We start from the raw sequence: 27,229 nt of genomic DNA, 5'->3' as shown, positions 1-27,229 counted from the left end.
AGGACATCAACTGTCAGATAAACCATGCAAGCATGAATAGTCATTTTTGAATAAATAATTAACTGACTACAGATCAGGTGTGTGTTTTCTGACAGAAATGCAAAGTCTGTGAAAGCAGACTCGTGAATAATAACAATTAATAATTAAAAAAACCACACTGGACAGCAGTTCTCTGTGCTATGTTGACTCGAATCTCATAGGAGTGGTCAGGCCCCAGGGGCCGTCTTTGGGCTTCCTGCATTTGAATGGTCTTGTTCAAGTGATTGTTGTTTCTTCCTCCCTCTGCTGTAAAGTTCTTGAGTAAAGTGAGCACATTTGTTAGACCAGTGTTATCTTGTGTTGAGAGAGCACATTTTATTGTGCCTTCATTCTGCAGATTGTGGGACAGAACTGGGATTTGTGACGTTGGTTCTAAGGAGATCCCATTCTCTCCTCAACACGACCCTGTTCTCTCTGTTTTCTTTCTTTTTTACATTTTAGCTTTTTTTTTTTTGCTTCCCCCTCTCCCCCGAGGGGAGTGGATGTGATGAATAATAAAATCTATCATCATATGGAGAGTTGTGTGTAGGGTGTGATTTATAGAGACCAGGCCTCTGCTCATTTAGGAATTGTAAAGTGTTGAGAAAGCACAATAAATGAGACCAGACCTCCAAAATAAATCACAATGTTAGTTTGTTATTAATGGATGTTTGTTCTTAATTACATATAGCAGGACAAGGTGATGACCTTCTTTTCCAAGGCCACAGGGTCAGCAAGAAAGTGTGAAATATGTTATAGTACCTTTGGGGGTTTTAAGCACTTTCTGAAGAGTGCATGGCCGGTTATCAATGGCAATGTGGTCCCAGCAGTGGCATAGTCAAGTGGGTGTGGGGAGGGGAAGAGGGAGGGGGGGGGTGGCATACTGAATGATTTATAAAATGAATTCTACAGTTAAAATGCATCATCATTTATGGCGGCAAATTTACATTAGATTAGTAGGTTAGGGTTTTAAATTACTTTCATTCATTCATTCATTCATTAATTCATTGTCTGTAACCACTCACACATTCACTCACACACTCACACCCACGAACACTTTTGAGTCGCCAATCCTCCAACCACCTTCCTGTGTTTTTGGACCATGGGAGGAAACTGGAGCACCCGGAGGAAACCCACGTAGACACTGGGAGAACACTACAAACTCCTCATAGACAGTGACCCGGAGGAAACCCACGTAGACACTGGGAGAACACAACAAACTCCTCATAGATAGTCACCCGGAGCAGGATTGGAACCCACAACCCCAGGATCCTGGAGATGTGTGACTACGACACTACCTTATAATTTACTTAGAGTTTAATAATTACATATAAAATGAACATAATTACATAGTAATATGTGAAAAAAGGCAAAGCATACAACAGAAGCTGCTATTGTTTCTGACGTCTGCTTGTTAGCTGGCTAGTATTGACTTTGTTACTGCACAAAATAATATTTAATGAGCTGTACTCTGTGGCAGTTGTGGTATCCCACCAAGAATAAACATTTAGAACTCTCAGAAAGTGCTTCAGTGAGTTCAAAACCAAAATCCACCTACTAGCTATACTCAGGCATCACTGACATTGAAACTTTCCCTGTTTATTTGTGTGGACGTTTTAGATATATCAGTTTACTTAGTGGGATACTTGGAGTGGGCAAAAACAGGCAAGTAAACCACCCAGTGACTGTAACATCTCATCTGCAGCTAAACAATTCAACAAATTAAAATGGTTTCTTTCATTTGTTTATTTATTGCAAGCCACAGAAAGATCAAAATTATCCCCCATTTTAGCCATTCCAAACACGGGAATGCTAAGACTCCTCCCAATCCCACAATGCTACCAATCTGGGAGAGTAAAGTTTAGTACATTCCTCTGATATATGTGAAGCCAGCTGCCTCTTCCTTTTCTATCATTGTCAACACCCTGGGAGGCATTAACTGCTAAGTTCTGCAATGCTAAGCAGTTGTGCAATTTAAATATTTAAATGAATGGGATCCTATATTAAAACCATATTACATAAAGTGTAACACAAATGGGAAGGTTCAAGAAACACAGCTATTCATTAATTTTTTTCTTTCATTTCACAAGATTAAGCCTCAACTCACTGCGTTTGCTTCCACGCCTGAGACGGTCTCAACATTACTGGAAGGAAAAGAGTGTAAAGCCTTTGTAGAAATAAAGAAATAATAGATAAAACAAAGTCAAAAAAATATGCCGCCCTAAAGGCTAGCCCTGCTTTAACCACTTATCGCAGTGATTTTCCACATGGTTACCTGAGTAAGAGGATTCTGTTACCGGCTGAGGCCCAAAGCCAAGCATCTTAAAGTGGAACTATGTGCATTTAGGGATTTGAAATACCCGCTTCTGAAATTACAGTACTGTGAAAAAAGTTTTACACACCCGAGAAAATTGCAGGATACGTCCAAAAGGTTTGTAGACATCCCTCCTAATGAGAGATTTCCTCTATTTTAAGGTAAACCTGACACAGGCTTTGCATTGTACACCCACAGAAAAGCACTGTCAGTAAAGTAGGATGCTCCGGAGAAGCTGCACATGAGCCTAAGGCCAAGCGTTAGCAAGAAGCTATTAGGCTATATACAATATAGTTTTCAATTACGGTTGTTAATATGCAATTAACTCTTCTGGGAAGGCTTTGGACTATGTATTGGACTATTGCTTTGAGGATTTTTTGGCATTCAGCCTCAATAACATTAGTTAGGTCATGTAGCAAAAGCTTCAGGTACCTGGAGGTTGTGGGTTCAAGTCCCGCCATTCATTACAGACAATGAATGAATGAATGAATGAATGAATGTCACAAATACTTCTTCAACTCATCACTGGTACTGGATGATATGCCACAGTGCAGTTCAGCTGCTTCATAGCCCAGTGCTGGTGAGTTTAGTACACCTCCAGCCCATGCTTAGCATTCAGCATAGTGACTTTAAGCTCATGTGCAAGTGCTCCAGACTTTTAATATTGCTCAACTGTGCACATATTGTGTAGCACAGTCATTCCGGCCTTGTTAAAGAGTCAAACCTTCCTAGCATGTGTCATATATTTGTGAAGAAACATGACACTGTCTAGATTTTGCCTGCCAGCACTGCCATTTTTGAATGAAGAATCTAAGCTTTACATGATGTAGTACCAGAGCATTTGTAGCATGTGCTGTTCAATATTCCATTTGTGAGGTCTTACCATTTTACTCTATTTCCTTTGGTCATTGCCATTACCACCCACTCCCAAATCACATAGCACCAACAAGCTGGGTGGAAGAAGTCCAGCATATGGTTTTTCCAAGACATGTGACGCCACCCACCTTTTAACTTTGAAGTATCACATACACAATGCCAACCCACCTGGAGAAGACCAGTACTGTTCCGTTAGGTAATGGAAGGGGAAAGGGGCCTACCCACCTAGAGAGAGCCTGGACAATTGTGCCCCCTACCAAAAGAACTAGCCAAATGTGTACATTCTTTACCATAAATAAATAAATAAATATCTTGTCATCATTCAGTTTTAAAAGTTTTAAAAAACAGAGAAAGAGACAAAGCAAACACTTTCATTTCCCAGTCATCATTGAAAGAGAATCAGCAGATGCAGACAGATCCCAATCACACAGAGCTGATGACACGGATGTTCTCCTGCACTCTGGCTCACCTGCAACACAGAAAAACTCTTTCAAAGTCCTTTTCTGTTTAAAGGTTCCTCATCAGGAAGAATGAATAACTTAGGGAAAATAGCTTATTGTGTGTTTTTTTTTTAATTTATTTTACATATTTAAATTCATTTAAATGTGTGAAATAATCTGTGGGCGACACGGTGGCACAGCAGGTAGTGTCACAGTCACACAGCTCCAGGGACCTGGAGGTTGTGGGTTTGATTCCCGCTCCGGGTGACTGTCTGTGAGGAGTGTGGTGTGTTCTCCCTGTGTCTACGTGGGTTTCCTCCAGGTGCTCCGGTTTCCTCCCACAGTCTAAAAACACACATTGGTAGGTGGATTGGCGACTCCAAAGTGTCCGTAGTTGTGAGTGAATGTGTGTGTGTGTGTCGCCCTGTGAAGGACTGTGTTCTTGCCTTCCACCTAGTAATTTTGGGTAGGCTCCGGACCCACAGCGACCCTGAGCTGGATAAGGGTTACAGACAATGAATGAATCAATGAATGAATGAAAGTGATTGTTCGTATTAATAGTAAAAAAATATGTTTAGTAAAGAAATATGAGAATTGTAGAATGTAGACTGCTAGTTATAAATTTACAGCAAGAAAAAATAAATAAAATAATGTTATTAATAATAATAATAATAATAATAATAATAATAATAATAATAAAAAGATCATATTAAGCCTACATTGAACAGTGTTGCATTTAATTAAACATCTCTTGTAATGTGATCAATGAGTTTTTAAAAACATCATTATTTAGCTCTAATTAAAGTTGTAAAACAATGATTAAAGAAGGTTTTTTTTTTATTTCACTATGAAGTTAATTAGCAGTGTTTCATACATTATTCTAATATTTTTGCCACTTCAGATGCATTAACTGGTGAGATACACAGGGAAGTTTGCTCATCAGAAATGAAATTCAAATCTCTTCTGACAGAGAAAAAGGCTGGCTGTGTTTGTGTCTGAATGCTTGTATCTGCTGAGGAAGTTGCTTTGCTTGAAGCATGTGTGATATAGGTGAGTTGGGCGGGTTGTTTAGCCGCAGGGTCACTGAGCCTCAGGTGCACTTGTGTCCGTTGTCTCCCATGAGTCTTTCTCAGCCTCCCAGAGGAACCAACCCTGCAGAACCATTGACCAGCAGGAGCTTCAGCATCATAACTACACAGAGCAGCTCACCACTGAAAATGAAGATGCTGTGCTCACACAAAAAGAAAATAGAAGGTCTCTGAGTGATTGTATTTCATGATAAATTGATCTAAATCAGCCTCTTGTCATTTGGAATATCACTTAGTACTGATATATAATGCATGTATACACCCAACAAGCCACAAGATTAAAACCACCAGACTTGTGGAACATTGACAAACTAATTTATAAATGTAATGTGTTATTATTATTACTGTTATTCATTCATTAATTTTCTGTAACCGCTTATCCAATTCAGGGTCGCGGTGGGTCCAGAGCCTACTTGGAATCATTGGGCGCAAGGCAGGAATTCACCCTGGGTGGGCCATCAGTCCTTCACAGGGCAACACACACACACACACACACACATTCACTCACACACTCACACTTACGAGTCACCAATCCACCTACCAACGTGTGTTTTTGGACTGTGGGAGGAAACCGGAGCACCCGGAGGAAACCCACGCAGACACGGGGAGAACACACCAACTCCTCATAGACAGTCACCCAGAGCAGGAAATCAAACCCACAACCTCCAGGTCCCTGGAGCTGTGTGACTGCGACACTACCTGCTGCGCCACTGTGCCGCCCACAGCTTATTTTACACATTTAAATGAATTTAAATATGTAAAATAAAAAACACACAATAAGCTATTTTCCCTTATTGTTATTTATTTATTATTATTATTTAGTATTAATAATTTAGAGACAAAGGTAGTGCAGGTAGGTGTCGCAGTCACACAGCTCCAGGGACCTGGAGGTTGTGGGTTCGATTCCCGCTCCGGGTGACAGTCTGTGAGGAGTTGGTGTGTTCTCCCTGTGTCCGTGTGGGTTTCCTCCCACAGTCCAAAAACACACGTTGGTAGGTGGGTTGGCGACTCCAAAGTGTCCATAGGTGTGAGTGTGTGAGTGAATGTGTGTGTGTGTTGCCCTGTGAAGAACTGGCGCCCCCTCCAGGGTGTATTCCTGCCTTGCGCCTAATGATTCCAGGTAGGCTCTGTACCCACCGCGACCCTGAACTGGGTAAGCGCTTACAGAAAATGAATGAATGAATTTAGAGACAAAGTCCAAACATTACACTATTGGTCAGGTTCCTAATACTCCTCCTAAACACTTGTTTGCAGTGTGGCAGGGCACATTATCCTGCTGCAGCCTATGCCACTAGGGAAAGCTGTTGCCATGATGGAGTGTACTCCACAGAAATGCACATGAAATATGGCCTTATTGATACGACAGGATTGCATGTGCAGAGATCCAGTGGAAATGGATTTGAAACCAGATCTAATGTGACTGAATCAGACCGGATGTATGTTCATGAATGTAAAGATAAAGTGAAGCAGATTAGCTGGTCTGGGGAACCTTGAAGCCGTCTGGCAAGGAGGAAGTGAGTGATGTAAAGCACGAAAGAGAATGAGAGAGAGAGAAAAAGAGAGAGAGAGAGAGAGAGAGAGAGAGAGAGAGAGAAGGTGAAGAATCTCCTTGTGCCTACATGCATGCATAGAGTGAGATATGTACGTAGGTGCAGATGTTAAAAATGGAGCGAGAGTGGGAAACACAGGGTGGTAGTGTGAAGGAATGAAAAAAAAAAAAAAGAATGTGAGAGCGTGATGAGAAGGCTGTCGGAGGTGTGTGAGAATGCCAGAGGCAGCGATCGCTGTCATGAAATGTATATGTGCGTGTGTGAGTGTGTGATAGTGTGTGTGTGGGATGGAGTGTGTATGGGAGAGCCGGAGATAATGAGAGAGCTAGGAGGAGGCCTCCCTTTTCTTCTTTCTCCTGCCTCACTCCTGCATGTCATCTCGTCTCCTGGTTACAGCCTCCAAAGCAACCAGTGAACAAGCAGATTAAAGCCAGAGTTTGCTGAAAAACAGTATTTGAAAAGTTTTGCTTGTAGTCCTAATACCCTAATAGTGAAGAAATAGGGCCTGAAGTTTGCCTTTGTGGCTGCTGTGGATTTACAGATCTCGTGTTAATATGAAGTAATGCAGTTGGCCAGATGTATTGTAGAACCCCCACAAAAGACACAGAGGCAGACAGCAAGTTATCGTTGTACTGGCTTTTTGATGTCATAACCAAACAAACAGCAGTTGCAATGTGGAAACTGGCCTAGAGCTAACCCTTAGCCTCACTCAGGGGTGGGTGGGGTGTCCATGGGGCATGTACAACAACATGAGCCTGAATAACAAGCACAAACGGTTGGTATTGTTGGTTAATATTACTTTTAAATAATGAAAAAAAAAAAAAAAAAAAAAAACACCTGTCCTTTACAATTTCATTCATTTATTCACTCATCCATTCATTGTCTGTAACCGCTTATCCGATCCAGCGTCGGGGTGGGTCCGGAGCCTACCCTGGGCACAAGGCAGGAACACACCCTGGAGGGGGCGACACACACTCACACATTCACTCACACACTCACACCAACTGTCACTTTTGAGTCACCAATCAACCTATCAACGTGTGTTTTTGGACCTTCGGAGAAAACTGGAGCACCTGGAGGAAACCCACGCGGACACAGGGAGAACACATTAAATTCTTCATAGACAGTCACCCGGAGCAGGGCTTGAATCTAAAATGGCTTATTTTCCTTCTCCTATACAATGACCATTCTGGGTATAAATTAAATTTTAAAAAAATTATATAAAATTAAGATAATTAAGTAAATTAAGAACTTTGATTTCACATGGACTCTGATTGCCTCGCCTGTTAGCTACGTGAGCTTCTCAGCTTCAGAGCAAAAGCAAAATACCAAACTGCAGTCGGCAGTGTGGAAATGTGTTTGTGTTTTTTAACCAAGCCATTCTCATAACCTTGTTAAACAACACACAGAGGAGCACACACTGCAGACTGCAGTGGAATCTTTGACTCAGTGATAAATGAAGCAGTGGTGTGCCTGAAAAGTGTTCCAATCCCCTAGATGACTCTCAGTGACTGGTCAGTCTGCCTTGTAGTTTAGTGGCTAATAGAGTGTGTAATTGTGGTCTTCTGTTTGCAGAAAAACCAAGAGTAAACATGCCCAGTCCAATGGGGGCAGTCACAAGGTGAACACGGTGAGTTCATGTGTTTTTTTGGGGAGATTAAGACAAGACAGGTTACACAAAGTGGTCAATATAGAAAATATCTTCACTGAAAATGCAGGAGTCCAAATAAATAAAAAATAAACAGTGAAAGCCTCCATTTTATCACTTTGAAAGATGACAGCCACTTACATGTACATCTCGAGTTACACTATATAGACCACCATCATCGTTTCGTCTGAAATGAAGGGTGTTAATAGGGAGCTTGTCTACGTTTACTGCAGTGATAGCTTCTACTCTTTTTGGAAGGTGTTATATATTAGTGTAAAAGGTGCTTTAACAGATTGTTTACTGCTTTTACAGCTCTTCCTGTACTTGTAATTTCACTATCAAATTTTTGCACTCAGCACATGCATGCAGTAGTCACACAAATAGGACATCTGTGTTAAATGCCATGCACAGAATTAACCCTGTAATAACATTGCATCTGTAACTGTAATAGGATTAAATGAAATTAAAATGTAATGTGTCACATAGAATTGTTAAAATGAATCAATCTGCCAAAAGTGTCCTCTGCTTTTAATCTATACATCGCACACATTACAAGGCATTATGTGTGTTTCAGGGTGTTCTTCGGCAGTCCAAGCTGAACTCCATGAGTAAGTCAGACACTCGCCTGCATGAAATGCACCGATTGCCCTGCAACGCTAATGGTGAGTTTAAAATCTGTCTGTGAGAGAAAGAGAGGGGGCGGGAGAGGGGGTCTCAACCTCAACTTCCAGTCGAACTAATTGAGTTTTAGACACTTAAGCGTTCAAACTGTTGGCCATACATACACACACACACACACGCAAGCAAATATACATACACTCTTATTAAAACACACACACACACACACACACACTCCTGCTCTTATGTGCGTGCTAAGGCTGATGTCTCCAGTGGCCTGTCAGTATTGGTGGATTTCTAGTTCAGTGCTCAGCTACTGCAAGTGTGTGGTAGGCTGGGCTTTAAGAAAAGCTCAATTTTAGAGACATGGACAGGAAGAGTCTGGTGGAATACAGCACCCACCCCCCCACACACACAAACAAAAAGACTCTGAACATTAATAATGTGGAGATTGTGACTAAAAAACCCAGTGAAACAGTCTGATCCATGTTCATCACTTCTTCTCCAACGCTTACTGTATTAGTTTTTCTCATTGGATGCAAATGAAAGATTCATCTGCACTGATCATGAGAACACCACCCAGGAACCGTGTGTCTGCATCTCCAAATCAGATTACAATTTAGATTATGTAAAGATTAAGAATATGGGAAATGCATTATATGATGAAACTGGATGACATACTGTAGATTTACTGTGCCCCCTTGTGTTTGCATTTAGCAACTGCAAATAAATTATTCTATTTATGCTAATGCATTGACGCTATTGCAATACCCAGTACTGTGCTTATTCAGCCCAACCTTCCATCTCTGTCTTTCATCTTTGTGGTTGGGCCTGTTTTGTCCTGACTGTGAATTTACATTTAATGGTCACTTTTGGGAAACAGATATATACAGTTAGAGGGCATTTCTCAATTGTTTCCATTCAATGTTAGCCAAATTCTAGCCCTTCCTCTGTGGTCATTTATCACAGGAACGCTCTTGGCTGGGCATTCTTGGAGGGTAGACAGTATGCTATGACATTGACACTGATGGACTGTACCTTCCTGTCACTTCTATTTCACTGTCACAATTAATATCTACAGCTGAAGCAATATGTAAGCTGCAGTGGTAATGTGCTCAGAAACACACCCTTAATGCAGACTGTCATGCAATATAATCAGGGACAGGAACTTGATAAAAGGAAACACTGGGATACCTTTTAAAGGCACAGTTCTATGAGCTTCACAAACATTATTAGAAAGTCCTGCTCAGAAAAGCTGTCATGGCAAATAGAGCTGGTAAATGATTGCAAATTTGGCTATTGTCAGACAGATAAAGACTGTCTGTGAGGAGTTGGTGTGTTCTCCCTGTGTCCGCATGGGTTTCCTCTGGGTGCTCTGGTTTTCTCCCACAATCCAAAAACACACATTAGTAGGTGGATTGACGACTCAAAAGTGTCCGTAAGTGTGAGTGTGTGAGTGAATGTGTGAGTGTGTGTCGTCCTGTGAAGGACTGGCGCCCCCTCCAGGGTGTATTCCCGCCTTGCGTCCAATGATTCCGGGTAGGCTCCCTTGAACTTGATAAGCGGTTACAGATAATGAATGAATGAATATTGAGTTGAAGTAAGTATCAGCAATAACATTTACAGAGAGTTGTTTAGATTCCTTTGTATAGTGATATTTACCAACTGATCAATGTTAGACAGGGTAGTGGATAAGTAACAGAAGACATACAGACTGTAATTGCACACCTATGCAGTGGACCTGTGATGTCAGTGGAGCTCAAAAGTGGCCACTGAGTAAAAGTATGAGGAAGAAATGTCTAATAAAGTGGATGGAAAATATTAGTATTATTGAATAAGCAACTTTTGTTGTTGTTTTGATTGACAGGTGCCCCTAAGAATCGTCCGGCGAGCATGGATCTGCTTCTCCTACACAGCCGTCGTTCGACCTCTGACCCAGGCTCGAGTCGGCAGCTGCCTCGCATCCCCACCAGCCCTGAGAAGGTGGAGCGAGAGCACACATACTCGGAAGTGGGCCGGCGCTCCTCTCCAGCACCTCGCTGTCTGGACGATGGCCTCTATGAGAGCGTGGGAGTGAAAGGACCACCTCCAGACCCATCTGCCACACCTTCAACTTCAACTAACACTCCGGCGCAGTGCCACACCCACAGCCCGTCTACCAATGGGAATGGACGAAGAGGAGGAGGAGCGAGGGCAGGTGTAAATGAAGGGCCGCAGGAGGCGGTGACGGCCGAGTACGCCACCATCAGGAAGGTGAGGAAGCTGGACAGAGGTCGGAAGAGGAATGGGTCAGAAGAGGGTGAAAGCGTGTCCAGCACAGAGTCGTCCTCCAGTAACGTGCAGCGGAAACCAGTGGAACCTTTTCACATGCCCAATTTTCCCAAGGTAAATGCGTATATCTGAAACCATGCTATGTTTCTTATAAAGTGCACTGTGCAGAAAACATGATTGGGGTAGTTTGTTGGGTAATACCACTGGTGGAAATAGAAGACTGGTGTTCAGTATCCTGCCCTGACAAGCACACCATGCTACATCAGTACAAGTCCTTGGACAAGATTCCTAACATTACCTTTGACTACATATGTTTAAAATTTGTAATGTTCTCTAGATAAGAACATCTGCCAAGTGCTGTAAAAGTAAATGGAGATCATCCAGTACACAATGAACTGCAATAGGCAGTGCACAAACAATGTAATATATGTAGTTTTATACTCTGTGTCAAGAGCAAGTCTGTGTAATGTTCAGCAAGTATATAAATAGCCACAGGTGGGTACCTTATTTTACATAGTGTACCCTATTTGGAACGCCATGCTACTGGATTAGGGGCCCATTCTAAGGCCATAACAAAGTGACAGAAGTGAAGTTAACTCTTCAATCAGGATATATGGCCAAATGTGGACACTTTGTCCTGGCTACAATAATTCAGCATCTAGAACATCTGTGATGTCAGGTACCAATGATTGGTAATGGACTACAATATTCCACATTGGTCGTGATGGCGTTAAACCCATGTTCAGCTGCTTCATAGCGTTACAGTTTGTTTCACATGTCTGTATGGTGTTTATACAAGCTTTGGGTGATTATACCACTGTGTGAAAAATAGCTTAAACCACGCATTAGTTGCTGTGTCCATAAAAGTTTGCCCATAAAGTGTAAAATTCTTGTAATTTTCACTCATTTTTTAACAATACTACAACAGTGTAGGAAACAAACGAATTCGTGTATTAAATCGTATAAAAGTTCCCCGTGTTTCCATGACATTGACCGTTTGCACTGTTGATGTGTAGTTGGATAGAAACACCACAAGAGTGCAGTATTTTATGTAAATATTCTCTCTCGTGTTGGCAACGCCTGAATATTTTGCTGAGTCTGCGGGACGTGATATGTACTCATCATTATTAATATTCAGATTGTTAATCTCATCTGGATGTTGCTATCAATATTTTAGTAAGTGCTTCAGTAAAGATTAAAATTTGATAAGGAGGAAAGAAAGGACTTTTATTTAGTATTATAGCATCAGCAATTCAACGGATTATGGACGGTAATTGTCTGTTAATTTTTTATAGAATAAAAGTATTGAGACACTTTTTTTTCCCTCGTATTATTTTGTTTTGTTTTGTTTATCAATCCATCCATCTATATATCTAATTATCAAATTAATTACTCAGCTTCTCAACATTGATTTTGAACATTTCAAAATAAATATCAATCACAACTCATTAGGTTGGATCAGTGAATGTTTTGTAAAAGTAGCACTTCCTGTCTTAAACATACAGTGGAGTTTTAGGCCCACGGCATTAAAAAAAAATAAAATGAGATTCAGAGAATAAAGTCAGAATTCTGAGAATAATCTCGGAATAATTCTGAGAGAAATCTCGGAATAATTCTGAGAATAATTGTGGAATGCAGTGTGTTGCTTAAGTCATACTATGGTCTAAATTTCATGAATAAACACTCCTGAATCGGTGCAAGAACCCGGCATGTAGTTTCACAGGATACAATTAATGATCATGAAAATTATCGATCCAGGTCGCGTAGAACTCCGGCGTGCAGTGAGGCTGGCTCCATCCCATACATTAAACTAAATCCGTATGCATCGCAGTCAGGGGCTGCACTGACGAGGGTAGTTGTCATGTGTGTGTGGATGCATTTAATATATAATTGAGTTCATTTTACTGACTGCTTCTTTCACAACTCACTCTATGAGTCTGTGTCTACATATTATAATAAATAATAACCCAAAACAGTGTTTCTCTAAATAGTCTTCCTATATTCTCTGCATTATACGGACCTTTTTCTCAGAATTATTCCGAGATTTTTCTCCGAATTCTGACTTTATTTATGGAATCTTTTTTTTTTGTTTGTTTGTTTTAGTTGGCCCTAAATCTCCTTCGTACTTACATCACTAGGGTCACGAGTATCCCAGATTATTAGGCATTAAAATAGACCAGTGAATTTTAATAAACCAGTGAATGTGATCAAACACTTGTCATTTACAAAATTGTGGTCACGTCTGGTCAAATAGTATTTTCTTGATTTTCTTAAGGAAAATAAGTGAACACATCATCTACAGGGAACACACAGGGAGTAGTTTATGTGTTTTGCTGTTAGAGAATTCATTGGAAAAAATAAAAATTCTTTGGGAAGAGTATTAGTCGTGCAGATATGCTGACCAGTGTGTGTTTAGCATTGAAGTCACAAGGACATTTATTTGCCTTCCTGTTAATGAGCTGCTCTACCTGCTCTTCGCTTTTGTGTGTGTGTGTGTGTGTGTGTGTGTATGTGTGTCTCCATGTTTGTCACAGAAGTCTATCTGATTAAGAGCTTGTTTACACAAGTCCAGTAGCTGTTCACTTGTCCAACTGCTTTTCAGCGTATACATTATATTCAGTTTTAAATAACCTTACCCTGTATTTACAGATTGTCCATTTGATCTGATTTACTGATCATAGAGCTTCATTTTGTCCTTCTACAATTACAGCTTGTAGATCTGTTATAAGCATCTCTGTATAATTTGATACTCTCTCCCCCAAATATTTTAAGCCCACAGCCCTCCCACTCTGCAGGTATTATTTGGGCGGTGGATCATTGTTGTAGACATGTTGTGTATTACACCATGTTCACTTTTTGGTGCACCTAACTTTAAATCCACTTTGTAGATATGAGGCTAGAGACAAAAGCTCATCTGTTCCTGTACAACCTGTGTAGCTTCTGGCCATAGGACACTATTGAGTGGAGTTGAGAGGAGTTGAGAGGAGTATTTCTTTCTTTTTATCTGTCCAGCGGTGACACTTAGTTTAAAAATTAAGTTGTAATTTAAGATTTTGATCTGAATTGTTTTGAACCATTTGTGTTGGTGCAACATTCATTAAATTCGTATACGATGAAAAGTAAAAATTAAAATCCTAAAAATGAAGATACATTTTGCAATAGTGGCAATAGCCAATAGTCTGATTTTTTTTTTTTTTTTATTATTACAAGTGAACAGCAATTTATCAGAATCATTTAAATGAGAATTTCAATTTTCTTTTTTTTTCTTTATAAATGTTATGTTTCTGTTTTTCAAAAGAGAAGCAAGTGCTCAAGCCTCCTAAACTCCACTTGGTCAACAATCCTAATTTGCTTGAATTTAAATAGTGACCTCAAAACAGTGCAGAATGCAAAATATTAATTCATTTTACTCATCATAATATTTCTTGGTTTATTTATTTTTTTATTTATTAGATCTCTTTAAGATTCTGTGGTCTCACACAGATGTGATGTCACTTAGTTTGTGTTTACTTCTGTATGTGGTTCACACTGAGCTCATACAAGTGTTGCTTCTTCTGCAAAAACTTATTGGGTATGCATAAAGGTGTATATAGGTGTGTGTGTGTGAGAGAGAGAGAGAGAGAGAGAGGCAACACAGAGGGGATGATTATGTAAGAGGGCTTGGCTGGCTGCCAGCTCAATTGTGTTGTTGTGTGTTAAGAATATCGGAGAGGAACCAGAGAGCAGGTAACCGGTTAAGTCAGAGGAATAAATAGCAGCACATATGGTAGATATTCACCCTGACATCAACGCTGAATCTTGACTCTGTCATATTCCTCACTCACACACACACACTCAGCGAATACACACCTGAGAGGGGTGTCTCCTGTCTCAGACTCGCCGCTCAAGTCTCATTAAAATCCCAAATTTATTCAGTTCAAACTTTATATTGTACGACTGCCAGCTCATTTCACACTCCAACTCCGCTTAGACGTCCAATCATAAGACTCTTGACTCAACTGAGTCTCCAAATTTTACAACTCTCCTAAGCTTATGACTCTAATTGCTCACAACTCACATCAGACTCACATCTTGCAGCTTGAGCTGTTAAAGATTTTAACTCACAGCTTGACACAGACTCCAAAGCTCCGAAGCGACTCGACTGGACTTGAACCGCAGTAACTCGAGACCCATGTGTGAAAGAGTGTATAAGTGAGAAAGAGACAAATTGAGAGAGACAATGTGTGTGTGTGTGTGTGTGTGTGTGTGTGTGTGTAAGAACACCTTTATAATGTGTCAAAGAGAGAGAGAGAGAACTGGAGACAAAAAGAGAAGAGGAAACACAAACGACAGAAATAGACAAGAGAAAGACACAACGAAAGAAAGAACCACATTGAGTAAGAGAGAGGAGAAAGATGCAGAGTGCTCATAGTGACATGGTTTATAATGCCTTATAGATGATTAAATGCATACACTTATATATTTAATAATAATATAAAAATGATATATATGCAATATATGTATATATATATATATATATATATATATTTTTTTTTTTTTTTTTTTTTTTTTTCAACTGTGTTACATAACTTTTCCTTGTAATTAGACTGCTGTTTAATTGTTTCCAAACTGTGGATACCCAATGTTAAAGTTTTGCAAGTGGGACTGTTTTTTTTTTACCCACTCTGACAAGTCTTAGTCTTGGTACAAGTCAGTACAGAATGAGGGCCAGCACTCTCTTGCTGAAATAACCATGGATTTCTAAGGAACAGACGTTGTCATGACAGAAACACCTTTCTCTGAAAACCCAGTATCACCTTCACACCAATGGAATCTTCCCATATCTTCCCACATGTGCAAGTCACCCAACTTCAGGTTGAATTTCTTTATGCAGAAGTGGAGTAACAACAGTTTTCTGAAGTACTTCCAGACCAACGTGTCTATATGTCTCATTGTAGTATAGTGGTGTTCAAGTGCCATCTGAGGACTCGAAGGTCACGCTCATTCAACACCATCCCGTCATACTCTACATTGATGGGTATTTCTCCAGATTTTCCAAATCATTTCAAAATATTACCCAGGGTCGATGATAAAAGACCTAAATTCTTTACATCTTTTTGATGAGAAACAATAGATTTTTGCTTGCATTCTTGTTGCTCTTACTCTTTCCCAACTTTTGTGGACTGTGTTGCAGAAATCAAATTCAGAATGTATTTATATTAACAAACAATCAGGTCAGTGAAGCCACTGGAATCCATTTCTTTGTACATCTGTCCATTTAAAAAAAAGAGTCAGAGGATGAATAAATTATTGATAAGTGTTTATATTGCATTGAACAAAATGTCCCAACTTTTCTGGAAACAGGGTGTGAGTAAAGAAAGATAGAGAGAGAGAGAGAGAGAGAGAGAGAGAGAGGAAAGAGACAAAGAGAGAGATAGACACGAAAAATGAAAGAGGGAGAGAGAAATGGAGAGAATTTGAGTAGCAAAGAGAAAAACAGAGAGAGAGAGAGAGAGAGAGAGAGAGATGAAGCTGCTGATGAAAAAGTAGTAAATCCAATTTCAGGACAGCATCTGATTTTCATTATGCTCCATATTAGCCGTGTGTGTGTGTGTGTGTGTGTGTGTGTGTGTGTGTGTGTGTGTGTGTGTGTGTCCGTTTGTGTGTGTGTGTGTGTATGTGTGTGTGTGTGTGTGCAACTGTGGGTGGACTCAGGATGTTGGCTGCTTGATCGGTCGGCGTGTTTATAAGGAACACACGTGTTTCATAAACAGCTTCAATTTCCAGAAGGCGACCTCCTGGCCCACCTCTCTCTATACCCACAGCGCTCTGTTCAAACTTTCATTATAAAGCAGCAGTGCCTCCAGCAGTCTGAGACACCTTCACTGTTATTTTTCCAATGTTTTATTTTCATACAGAGACATTATAAAAGCAAAATGTTTTGTGAGACATTTTTATTCTTATGTGTTATTGTAGGATAGGAATTCTGTGAAAAAAAACTGAATGCTCTATCTTTTTTCTGGCCGCTAGGAAGCAGTATTCATGGGCAACGGAGAACAGTACATATGGAAACCACCGGAGGAGACCGACGTTGTAGTTCCAGGTGGTTCTACGTCAGAGAATGGCCAAGGCCTTAACCCTAACCCTAGCGCTGTAGAGGTAAGAAGAACACTTTTCCCACAATTCCATGGTTTGAACATGGTCCTAACAGATGATTTTTATCATGAGCCTGGCCACTATGTCTTTTATTAAATATAATGACCCACCAGCCAGTCAAAAAAGAATGGGAGTGAAGTTTAGCTAACAGTATGCTACTAAGCAAAATAACATCAACGTTTAAATATTTAATGCTGTTCTGTTTTCAGAAAATTAGGGCTTTTTTCCCATATAAAACTGGCTCTATTTACAAAGTAGGATAGTAACTGAGTGGTGGACCTGTCAAATTAATGGCCCTGTCATTGGGAACTCATGGGACTCATGAGAACAGACCTAACTAGTGGTTGGAATTGGCAATGACAAGAAACTGGGGAGAGAAGTGGATATATTTGAATAAAGTCTGTCATCTGGCCAACTCCAAACATGAGACAGCACAAACAGAAGATGCTTCGAGATTTGTGGATTCCTGCTCGTCCCTCATCTGCACGTGCCTGACTGTCTCATCTAAACATCATCCATTGACCACTGAGACTGGGCTTTAATTAGAACTCTTCATTCTTCATCTACCTCAGACTCTTCTTTATTAAAGGGAACATCGACGACTGTAGGAAAGTGCGGTTCTCTCTGGTTTGTTTACGTTCAGAAGCTCTGCGTCTTTTAAAGTGGAACGGTGTGTTTGAGGATGAAAAAAGACTATTGTGAATGTACGTGGCTGAAGTTTAAGTTGTCTGCATGTTTTTTCCCTGTTTGAATTACCACAGAAACTTTAGTAGTTTTGTTTTGTAGCACTTTCCGTCTGTGTTTACTTTCACGCAGTTAGCCATCTTCTGAATTTGGAGACATTTACACGTTACGTTATAATCAATATTACCCACTTTTGGAGCAAGAATAAAGCATCCTCTTTGGAGGGCTCTCTCTTGTCTAAAAATCTCCAGATGCCTTTTCATTGTCATGAACAGAGATGGAGAGAAAGCCCAGAATACCAGGGCCTCGTAAACATATTAGACCCATTTCAGTGATTATAAACCGCCAGTTGCCATTTTCTCTGTTTTGCTTCAGTGTCGACCAGAGGGGGATGTTTTCCTGTTTTGAATCTTGGTTCCTCTAAGGTTTCTTCCTCATGTTCTGAGGGAGTTTTCCTTGCCACTGTTGCCTCAGTTTGCTCATAGCGTGCTAAGACTCGGAAAAAATAGGAGACTATTCATTCAGGAATCACTCAAGAGCTATGATCTCACTCTAATGCCTGATCACCTTATAAGATATTACTGAGTAAACAGGACGGAGCAGTTACAATGAACGAATGAACGAACAAACGAACAAACAAATGAGCACATTTTATTCACTAGAAATTCTGTACTGACGTCCCTGACGTTACAGACACCTAGATAAGGTTACAAGATAAAGTAAGAGGGTTTTCAGAATTTGACCTTTAACCTCTTCAGATGGCCGTCTTAGATACACACACACACACACACACATACATACATAACTCAGCCCCTGTTAGCCATGCACACCTCCATGTGTGTGCTTCCCTCATTTGTCCCTCAAGTCCCAGTGGAGTTTGATTAGAAGTAAAGGTCCAGGTCATTGTCTATGGGCAGGGATTTGATAGGATTAGGTCCAGCGTGCCAGATGTTGCCATAACTTCATTTCTCTCACTAGCAGCGTCAGAGTTAATGGCTGTGTCAGCCTGCCTCTCGTCTGTCAGTGCTGTTTACTCACACAGGAAGTGAATGGAATGAGCGGTATTAGAGGGAGGGGCTGTGACTGAGAGAGAAACCTCGCTGAGAAAACTCCTCTCTTTTCCTCCTTTTTTTGTTTGATCTCTCTGATCCAGAGGGCCATGGTCCAGTTAAAGCTCTGTGGACTATCTCCTCTGACTGCTTACTCTCAGGAATAGGATTGGCAGGACAGAGTTGGGAGGTCAGCTCTGACTCGGCCAGCCCATTTTTTTTTCCCATTCATCAGTTCAGTGTATCAGTTCAGGTATAGAAGGCCAGTGTAACATACGTTATCATGACCATGATCTCTTCAAAGTGTTAAACACATTCATTAGTGTAGGGCAATATGATGATGGTGGGCAATGATGTTATGAATCTTAATCTGAATCTTAAATTTGGAAATATATCACGACATGGACTGCATTGTTATTTTAGACCCATAACACAGAAAAACAACTGTAAACAAACACTAGAGTCAACCACAGCTATGGTATTGAAATGTCTTAAAGTTTTATGAAGTTTCCAAATAGCCTGTTTTAATCATGTTTTTTTACACTGACATTTTTTGGTTTTGAAGGTGTAGCAAAGTGCAGACACTTAATAACTTAAGCCCTGCTTTTGAGCTGTGGGCTTAAACATCAATAACACAAGTAAGGCTTAGGCTCAGATGTAATCCACGGGGCCAAGGCCGTAAATGGAAGCTTAGAGAGGTAAACACTTAAGCATTGTGACTGCTGACCTGGATTTATGGCTCCTCCCACTTTCTATCTTTATTCTTTCATTAGCCTGCACAGACACTCCCAGCCGAGTGTAACCAGGTGTGTGTGATTGAGTGTCATGTGCTCACTCACACACACACACACACACATACGCACAACCAGAGCCCTGTGCCAGCTTTCAGTAAGCACATAACGAGTATACAGTTCAGCTAAAGCTGCTGACAGACTATTACATAACAACCCTAACCTTTTGGGACATTTTGGGATACAAAATAAGTTGGTTGCCTGTCTGAAAATAGACATTATGACTGTGGATCTAGTTGTGGTCAGTGATTTTGGACACCTCCCTTAATTAGGGTATTACTGTAGTTCTTAATCCCAAATATCACTTGATCACAAATATCGCCCAGAGATATCATATGGTGTTACCATCACTCCATAAAACATATATACACTGCTCCACAGCCCGTTACTGGGAAGCTTTATACCTCCCTAGCCCACATTCGGTGAACTTAGGCTTATGCACAGATTGAGCTTTTCTTTTAGTGATTTTCAAGGGAGATTATATAGAAAGGTTTGTGCACAGTTGAATGTTCCTGTCAACAATGAGTTAAAGTGCCGGATTTCAGTACTTCTAAGGGGTACATACAATAATATGTATATGTTTCCTAATGCGACTACACACATGTTCAAACACACGCATATATACACACAAACACACACATACTCAGCCCACAAATTAGGTGCAGGTCATGCAGGGGGTGGGGGTTGAGTTGACATAATACATCTGTGTGTGTGTGTGTGTATGTGTGTGTGTGTGTGTGAGAGAGAGAGAGAGAGAGAGAGAGAGAGAGAGAGAGAGCGGAAAGTGGAAAAAAAAATCTCTCAAGGCTTTCTCAACAGCTGCAGCTCAGTTTTGAAACCTCTATCTTGTGACTTCCCCTCTTTTTCACATGCTCAATAGCTTTCTACAAAACACTGCACAGCCCACAACTCTCAACACAAAGCAAGGTGGAGTGCAATTAGTGCAGAGCAGAGAGAGAGAGAGAGAGAGAGAGAGAGAGAGAGAGGGCAGACAGAATGTCAGAAATATACACAAAAAGGGAAAGAGTGGGGAATAGACTAAGAATATGTGTGTGAGGGTGGGGGAGGGGTAATAACAGCTGTCTGATTATGTCTGGGTCAAGTTTTAAGCTGCTATTGTTATAAATCTTTGTGTTATTTATGTTCTTGCAATTATGACACTGACACGTTAAAAACCACACTGTGACTGTCCCGACTCTCCGCTCCACATTCTCCATATCACACATTCTATAAATTAATATTACTATAATATTTACAGTCAAACTGCTGCACTTTTTTTAGATGTGAAGAACATAATGGGACTGGCTTGTAACTTATTCACACACATTTAGGAACTGCTCCACAACTGTGTTCCTGTCAAGATATTGTGTGTCCCTGTTCCTGAAATAACTAAATAATATTCAATTTTCTCTCTCACTTTGTCTGTATCCCTTCCCCAGCTAGATATGTGTTGCCTCTGTGGGCTGTGGTGGTAAAAGTTTAACAGGATTATCTGGCAGTTAGCTAACTCCAGCCAGACTCCAGAGATAAGTGTGTTTACACTGGCTCTGCCTTTGCAGGTCAAAGTGGGTCATATTTTTGCTGTGTGCAGACAAATTTGGTTACCTTCCACACCTCTGCAAGCCACACTCACTCTCACAGATACACACACACACACACACACATGCACACAGAGAAACCACAGCATATGTTTAGACATGTTTAGACTCAAGGTCAAGGGGCTAAAGGAATACTTGGCCCAAAAAGGCTAACTGTCTTGCGTGAAATTGCACATTGAATTACAGATAGCTTAGCTGGTAAATTTGATCTCGTTTAATTATGAGTCACTGTACATCTGCACATCCAAACCTTTATAGAAATCTCTGCCAATAGAATCAGATGCTCTGGAGCAGCTGCACATGAGTAGGTCTTCATATATGACACCAGGGTCCAGCTAGAGGCTCTACAACCAGCCCTGGAGTGATGGAGCTTCATCCAACACCTATGAGATGAGACGGAGGGAAGTGGAGTGTAGATAATCCAGCATCATTACCCGACCCCACTGATGTTCAGTGCGGTCAGATCCTCAGGGCAATGTTCCAACGTGTCTTGTAAACCTTCCTCGGGGGTGTAGTGATTAATAATTCAGCAAAAGAGGACAGTTATCCATACACTCAGACATGTAGTTTACTTACTAGATTTAGCATAACATTTTCGTACCGCAGTTCAAGTTTGACCTCGTTTTGTTTCCCTGATCATTTTCATTCTATTTAGATTTCTACATGTCTTTTCTAAATTTAGCTAAGCAGCTTCACCAACAATGATTTTAAACATCTCCCTCCAAGGCAAGAAGAAGCTGGAATTAGTGTGCGTTTTGTGAATATAACTGGCAGCTTTTGTTTCCTCCCCTCACCACTCCAGCTGTAATATGAGTATCTCGCTCACTGGGACGGTTTTATTACGAAATCCATTTTGACAGTCTGGTTTCTGGCAGGGACCTTCTGTGTTTCTCAGCCTGTGGTTTGTGTTTTTTTCTTTCCTATCCCCAGATATCGGAGATGTACTCCACTGTGTGTAAGACCCTGAAGAAGAAACATCAGCAGCAGCAACAGCAACAGCAACAGCAACAACAAGGCTCCAGCCAGCAGGCCAGTGGGCAGACAGGTTTGGCTCCAGCCCTTGGGGTGGAGGATGGATCTAGTGCTTCTCAGGCTTGGCCACCAGGTGGAACTGCAGGGGAGGAGGCACAGGGCAGAATGGGGCCACAGGAGGAGCACTGCTACGAGGCAGTGGGCGAAAAAACATGGCCGAAAGCCATCGAGTCAGACCCAGCTTATGCTACCATCGACTCGCACCGTAAGAAAGATAGGCCGGCGAGCAACACGCTCAAGCCCAAGAAGAAGCCCTCTGCTCAGCCTCAAGGGCCAGGGAGGGCCATGACATGTGAGAACTTTTACGAGGCCATTGGGGATGTGAAGCCAGGGGGGAACCCCTTGAGTACCACCACCATTTTCACCTTCAACGATGGCATGGAGATGTATGTCACAGGGCTGTAGAGATGGGTCTCTGTTAAGCTCCTGGGAGATTGACTCATATAAGTATATATATATACACACACACACACACACACAATATTTCCCACATACATCAGCAATGTACGCATGGATGTCTCGGAGACCCATAAAATGCTGTTGATACACACACGTTAACACACAGACTTATCTGTACTAAATTAGCAAAAGGGTTTGGGTTACACCAGGGTACTTCCACACTGACTATTAATATCATTCCTTTGTAAATGCAGGGTGACTTCAAAAGCTGTGGTGATCCTCAAGATCATTCTTCTGCCTCATTCTTCCTCACATTTCTTTTTCCAACTCACACCGTCCTAGCAGAAAGTAATTTAGCTCAGTTAGATGTGTGCTCGTTAGGTGCTGTAGATAGGTTTGTACATTCCTCTCTGTGTTTTTAATCACTCTGAGCAGATTTAAAATCCGTAAAAGGATATAACTCTTGAATACAGTGGCAGCAGTTATTTTTTTCTTTCTTTTTTTTATGAGATGGCATGCATCCTCCACCCATTCTTTGGCAGGCGAAATGGCTCGAGCAACAGGGTTTGAAGACATGGTATGCCTTTTCCCACAGAGAAAAAGAGTCGAGCTGCTTTTCCTGTTGAGAGCCTGGACGACCAACTCTGACTAACTTTGACTTTCCAAGAAAAGAGAGAAAAGAAAGCACTCCATTAACAAGGAAAGCCTCAAAACAGGCAGATAGCATGTCATTTCCTAGGGGTGTTGTTAACATTTAAGTTTATGAGGCCTGCACTATATGCTGGACCTCTGGACTCAATGGTTTGTGCAGTGCTGAGGCCAGTAAAGACAGAGAGTCTGGCAGCAGTGTCTATACACTTTCTCCACAGGTCGCAGAACTAGGCCAGCTCCTCCAGCTCCCTGGGCCTCCGCCTGGCTGGCCTATCAGCGGCATTTAGTGGCGGCAGAGGCGAAAGAAAACAAAACCTGAGGCTTAAAGTCATTAGAGAGCGTCTTTTGGAAGGAAGCCTCCAGCTCTGGTCTCGACTGCGTGGCCTGACTCTACTGTAAACAATGACTTCTCCCACATGCCCCACAGGAGACAGGGTTTAGGATTTTTGAGAGCAATGGGCCCCATTGAGCCCCCCACAAAAAAGAGTGGAGAAATATGTACCCAACCTATTTGACCCTTTACCCTTTAAAGCTTCAACCTGCTAAGTGAGCTCCATGGTGGGCCTTCACTGGGGCAGTGTGGTTTCCACCATATTTAACCAGATTAGAGTCAGTGGAGTGGTCAAGGTTGGGGGCTGAGTGAATGAAAAGAACACAATATCAGCTCAGGGATAGAGAAATGATAATGAGTAAAGGAAATAAATGTCCGTTTCTTCTCCAACTTTGCATTTGAAAATGTTGGGTTATGTTGAATATTTGTTATGCCACATATACTGTAAATCAAGAGTAAAGATAAGATTTATATTGCACTCTATTTTCTTAAAAAAAATGAACTTGTATCATTAGTTTGTTTTCACATGTAGCTTTGTTACTAAGAATGCTAACATCACTGCCATGCACACGTGTTTCAATATGTTAGGTGGGTTTTGCAAAGTCCTTGCTTGCAGATGCATGCACAAAAATGTAATGGTGCAGTCCCCTCCTCGCTTGGTATTTTGTCTTAATTAGAATAAATGTTCCTTATTCTTGTAAAAATCTGGGCTCAGAAATGGCCTCATACTGAAAATATCAGTATGTATTACAACAAAAAGAAAAAAAAAAGGGGAAAGAGCAAACAGGGAGGAGACATTGAGGTAGAGGGTCATCTCATGGATTACACAATACATATCACCAGGAGTCGTTCAAAGCTGCACGGCTGCACACTCCCAACGAAAGCCTAAACCCTTCCCAGCATTATTAATCTGTGTCCTTGAGTCTCAGCAGTTGCCAGATTGAGGGAGGAAATGTGCTCCCCTTAGCTTTGGCTCTGCTTGGGTTCCTCCCACTCTTGAAGCTGTCAGGCAAAGCACAGGGCTTGCTTTGTGCTGTGGAGCAGATCAGGCCTTTTGAAGTTAAAAGCACACAGAGCAAGAGGAGTTTCAGTGGGGACGTAATGGTAATGCAAAACTTCGGTTTCAACGAAAAGGTCGGAATGAGCTCTACCAGGCTGTGATTTGTACAAGAAAACACAGACTGTTTAGGGTTTTTAAGCACAGTATTTTTGATTTTTTTTTTTGGGGGGGGAGATGTGTAGCCTTGAACTTCAAATGTTCCAAAAACATAAACAAGAAAATAATTACACAGCTATTATATTTATTTATAATATATCTGCTAGTATTACAACCCCCAAATCAGAAAATGTTGGTACATTATGTCAGTTTGTCAACTATAAAAATGTAAAATACTCATTGTTTTTTACATTTACTTCCAGACCGTATGAACCCACTTTTACACGACACTTCAAAGATATTTTGGCACCATGAAATGTTTCAGGTGTTTTTTTCCCATTCTTCCTGCAAACCCTTGATAATATATGAAACAATACATGGCTGTTGTTGTTGTTTCTGTTGCTTTTTTGGTTTCAAAATCCTCCCCACAGACAGGTCAGGACTAAAGCCAGGCCAGTCCAGTACCCACACCCTCCTCTTGCACATTCATAGCTTTGTAATATGTGCAGCATGTGGCTTTGCATTATCTTTTTGAAAAATTAATGGATGTTCCTGGAAAAGATGGCGTCTTGAATGCATCTAATGTTGATCTAAGATCTCAGTGTACTTTTCTACATCACTGCTGCCATCACAGAAGTGTAAATCACCTTTGCAAAGGGCAAAAGGCTCTGGAAAAGACAAACCTGATTTGTTTGAACACGGTAGACATTACGATTTGTGATGGTCCATCCCCCATGCCTCTGAGCCCAGAGAAGTCAACGCAGCATCTGGACATGGTTGACACTCTAAAGCACTTCTCTTTTGCAAAGTAGTTTTAAGTGCCATTTGTGAATGTAATTTTAAGTGGCATCTGCTTGACAACGGTTTGCCAAAGTACTCTTCTTGCCCATGGGGTTATATCAGCTATTGGTAAATGACGGTTCTTGATGCAGTGCCATCAGAGGGCTTGAAGATCACAGATGTTCAGCTTAGGCTTGCCACCTTATCCTTTACGCACTGAAATTCCTTCTGATTCCTTGAATACTTTAATGGTATCAAATAAGTAAAGCGCATCCAATCTTTCTCTGAGGAACATTTCAATAATTGTCTCACACATTTGTGGAGAAACTGGAGACCCTCCACCCATCTCTGGTCCTCAAAGACTCAGCATTTAATTGATGCCTCTATTGTATCAAATCATGATTACAGTAACATGTTGACATCACTTTTTCAAAATCACTTTTTTTAACCTCATTGCTTAATGAGGGCCCTAAAACCGCCCCTGTACCAATGTTTTTTTGGAATGTGTTGCAGGCCCGAAACGCAGGAATCAATGTATTTAAACAAATGAAATAATGTTGACCAGGCAAACATTAAATATATTGGGTTCAAACAGTCAAAGTGAATGTAAGAAACATTGCCTTGTTTATTATTATTTTTATGTATTAATTTATTATTTTGCATGTTTCATAATGTCATAATTTTTTTTCTGATATGGGGTTTAACGCAGGAGGTGTGATGCTTCACAGTGCACTACCCATTTACCGTTAACACAACAAGGCGCAATAGGACATGGAAACAGACTAAGTTGCATGTATATACGTTACAGATACAAAATAAATAAAAAATGTTAATAAAAGCTATGGTATTAATGTTTTATGAGCTTAACAGAGGTTTATATTTTGTTTGTATAGACTCTTGGTTGTGAACTTCAATCATGTGTAAGTGCTAAACTTTTTTGTCAGGTATTCTGCTGCCCATGAATATGTCTAGGCTTAACTTACTGTAACTGAGTGTAGGTTTTGTCTGTTGAAATGTAACACAGGGTTTGGTGTGTAAAAAAATCAACTTAGTAATATTATTCTGTGAAAGAAATTGTAATGTTTTCTATCAGAATCATTCATTCAAATGGTTGAATTTTTACTTTTGTAATAAAGTTGCACCTTAAAGCATTTTGCTTGCTGTTATGCATTTTACAAAACATAGTGCTTTTATAACTGATTTCATAGATTTAACATTTTTCCAACAATAAACATGCTTTTGTTAATTGCATGAGCTGATAGTGTGAAAAGTTACAGAAAAGACCTTCCATGCAAAACAAAAGTTTTATGCTATAAAGTTAAATTCTATAAGTGCAATTCCCTACATGTTTAAAATCAACTCTTCTTTATAAGTTTGTCATTTCTCTCTCTCTCTCTCTCTCTCTGAGAGTGTGTGTGTGTGCATGTTACATGTTCCGTACTGTCTGAAATTTTTCTGATTTGGGGTTTTACACAGAAGGAGCTATGATGCTTCACAGGGCACACACTATTCATTTACAGTTGCATTGGCATGCACTAGTGGATCAAACAGCAGTGCTGCTGAAGTTTTTAAAGCCCTCTGTGTCGCTGGACTGAGAATAGTCCACCAACCAAAAACATCCAGTCTATGGCATCCTGTGTCCACTGATGAAGGACTAGAAGACAGACAATCCAAACTGCAGCAACAGATCAGCTACTATCTCTGACTTTACATCTACAGTCTAAAGTTTTTAATGCAGTGGCCCTTGTATGTGCTGTGTTTAAAAATTCCAGCAGCACTGTTTTGTCTGATCCACCAGGT

At 40.7% G+C, this 27,229-nt stretch overlaps 1 protein-coding gene across 3 annotated transcripts in view; it reads left to right on the top strand.

Moving 5' to 3' along the window:
• Positions 1 to 26,564, top strand: part of LOC136696925 (phosphoprotein associated with glycosphingolipid-enriched microdomains 1) — a 66,025-nt gene extending 39,461 nt beyond the window's left edge. For 2 of the 3 annotated variants that reach the window (XM_066671708.1, XM_066671709.1), the window contains exons 3-7: positions 7,862 to 7,916; positions 8,509 to 8,596; positions 10,420 to 10,937; positions 16,833 to 16,961; positions 22,011 to 26,564. In XM_066671708.1, coding sequence (XP_066527805.1) covers positions 7,862 to 7,916; positions 8,509 to 8,596; positions 10,420 to 10,937; positions 16,833 to 16,961; positions 22,011 to 22,517 — 1,297 coding nt within the window. In that variant the 3' untranslated portion in view covers positions 22,518 to 26,564. The remainder of the gene's footprint in view (positions 1 to 7,861; positions 7,917 to 8,508; positions 8,597 to 10,419; positions 10,938 to 16,832; positions 16,962 to 22,010) is intronic. The other variant, XM_066671710.1, reaches the window with a different exon arrangement.
• The last annotated feature ends 665 nt before the right edge of the window (positions 26,565 to 27,229 follow it).

This window comes from Hoplias malabaricus, chromosome 5, assembly GCF_029633855.1.
Source record: "Hoplias malabaricus isolate fHopMal1 chromosome 5, fHopMal1.hap1, whole genome shotgun sequence".
NCBI classification, from domain to species: domain Eukaryota; kingdom Metazoa; phylum Chordata; class Actinopteri; order Characiformes; family Erythrinidae; genus Hoplias; species Hoplias malabaricus.
This window is presented reverse-complemented; position numbering and strand designations above follow the sequence as displayed.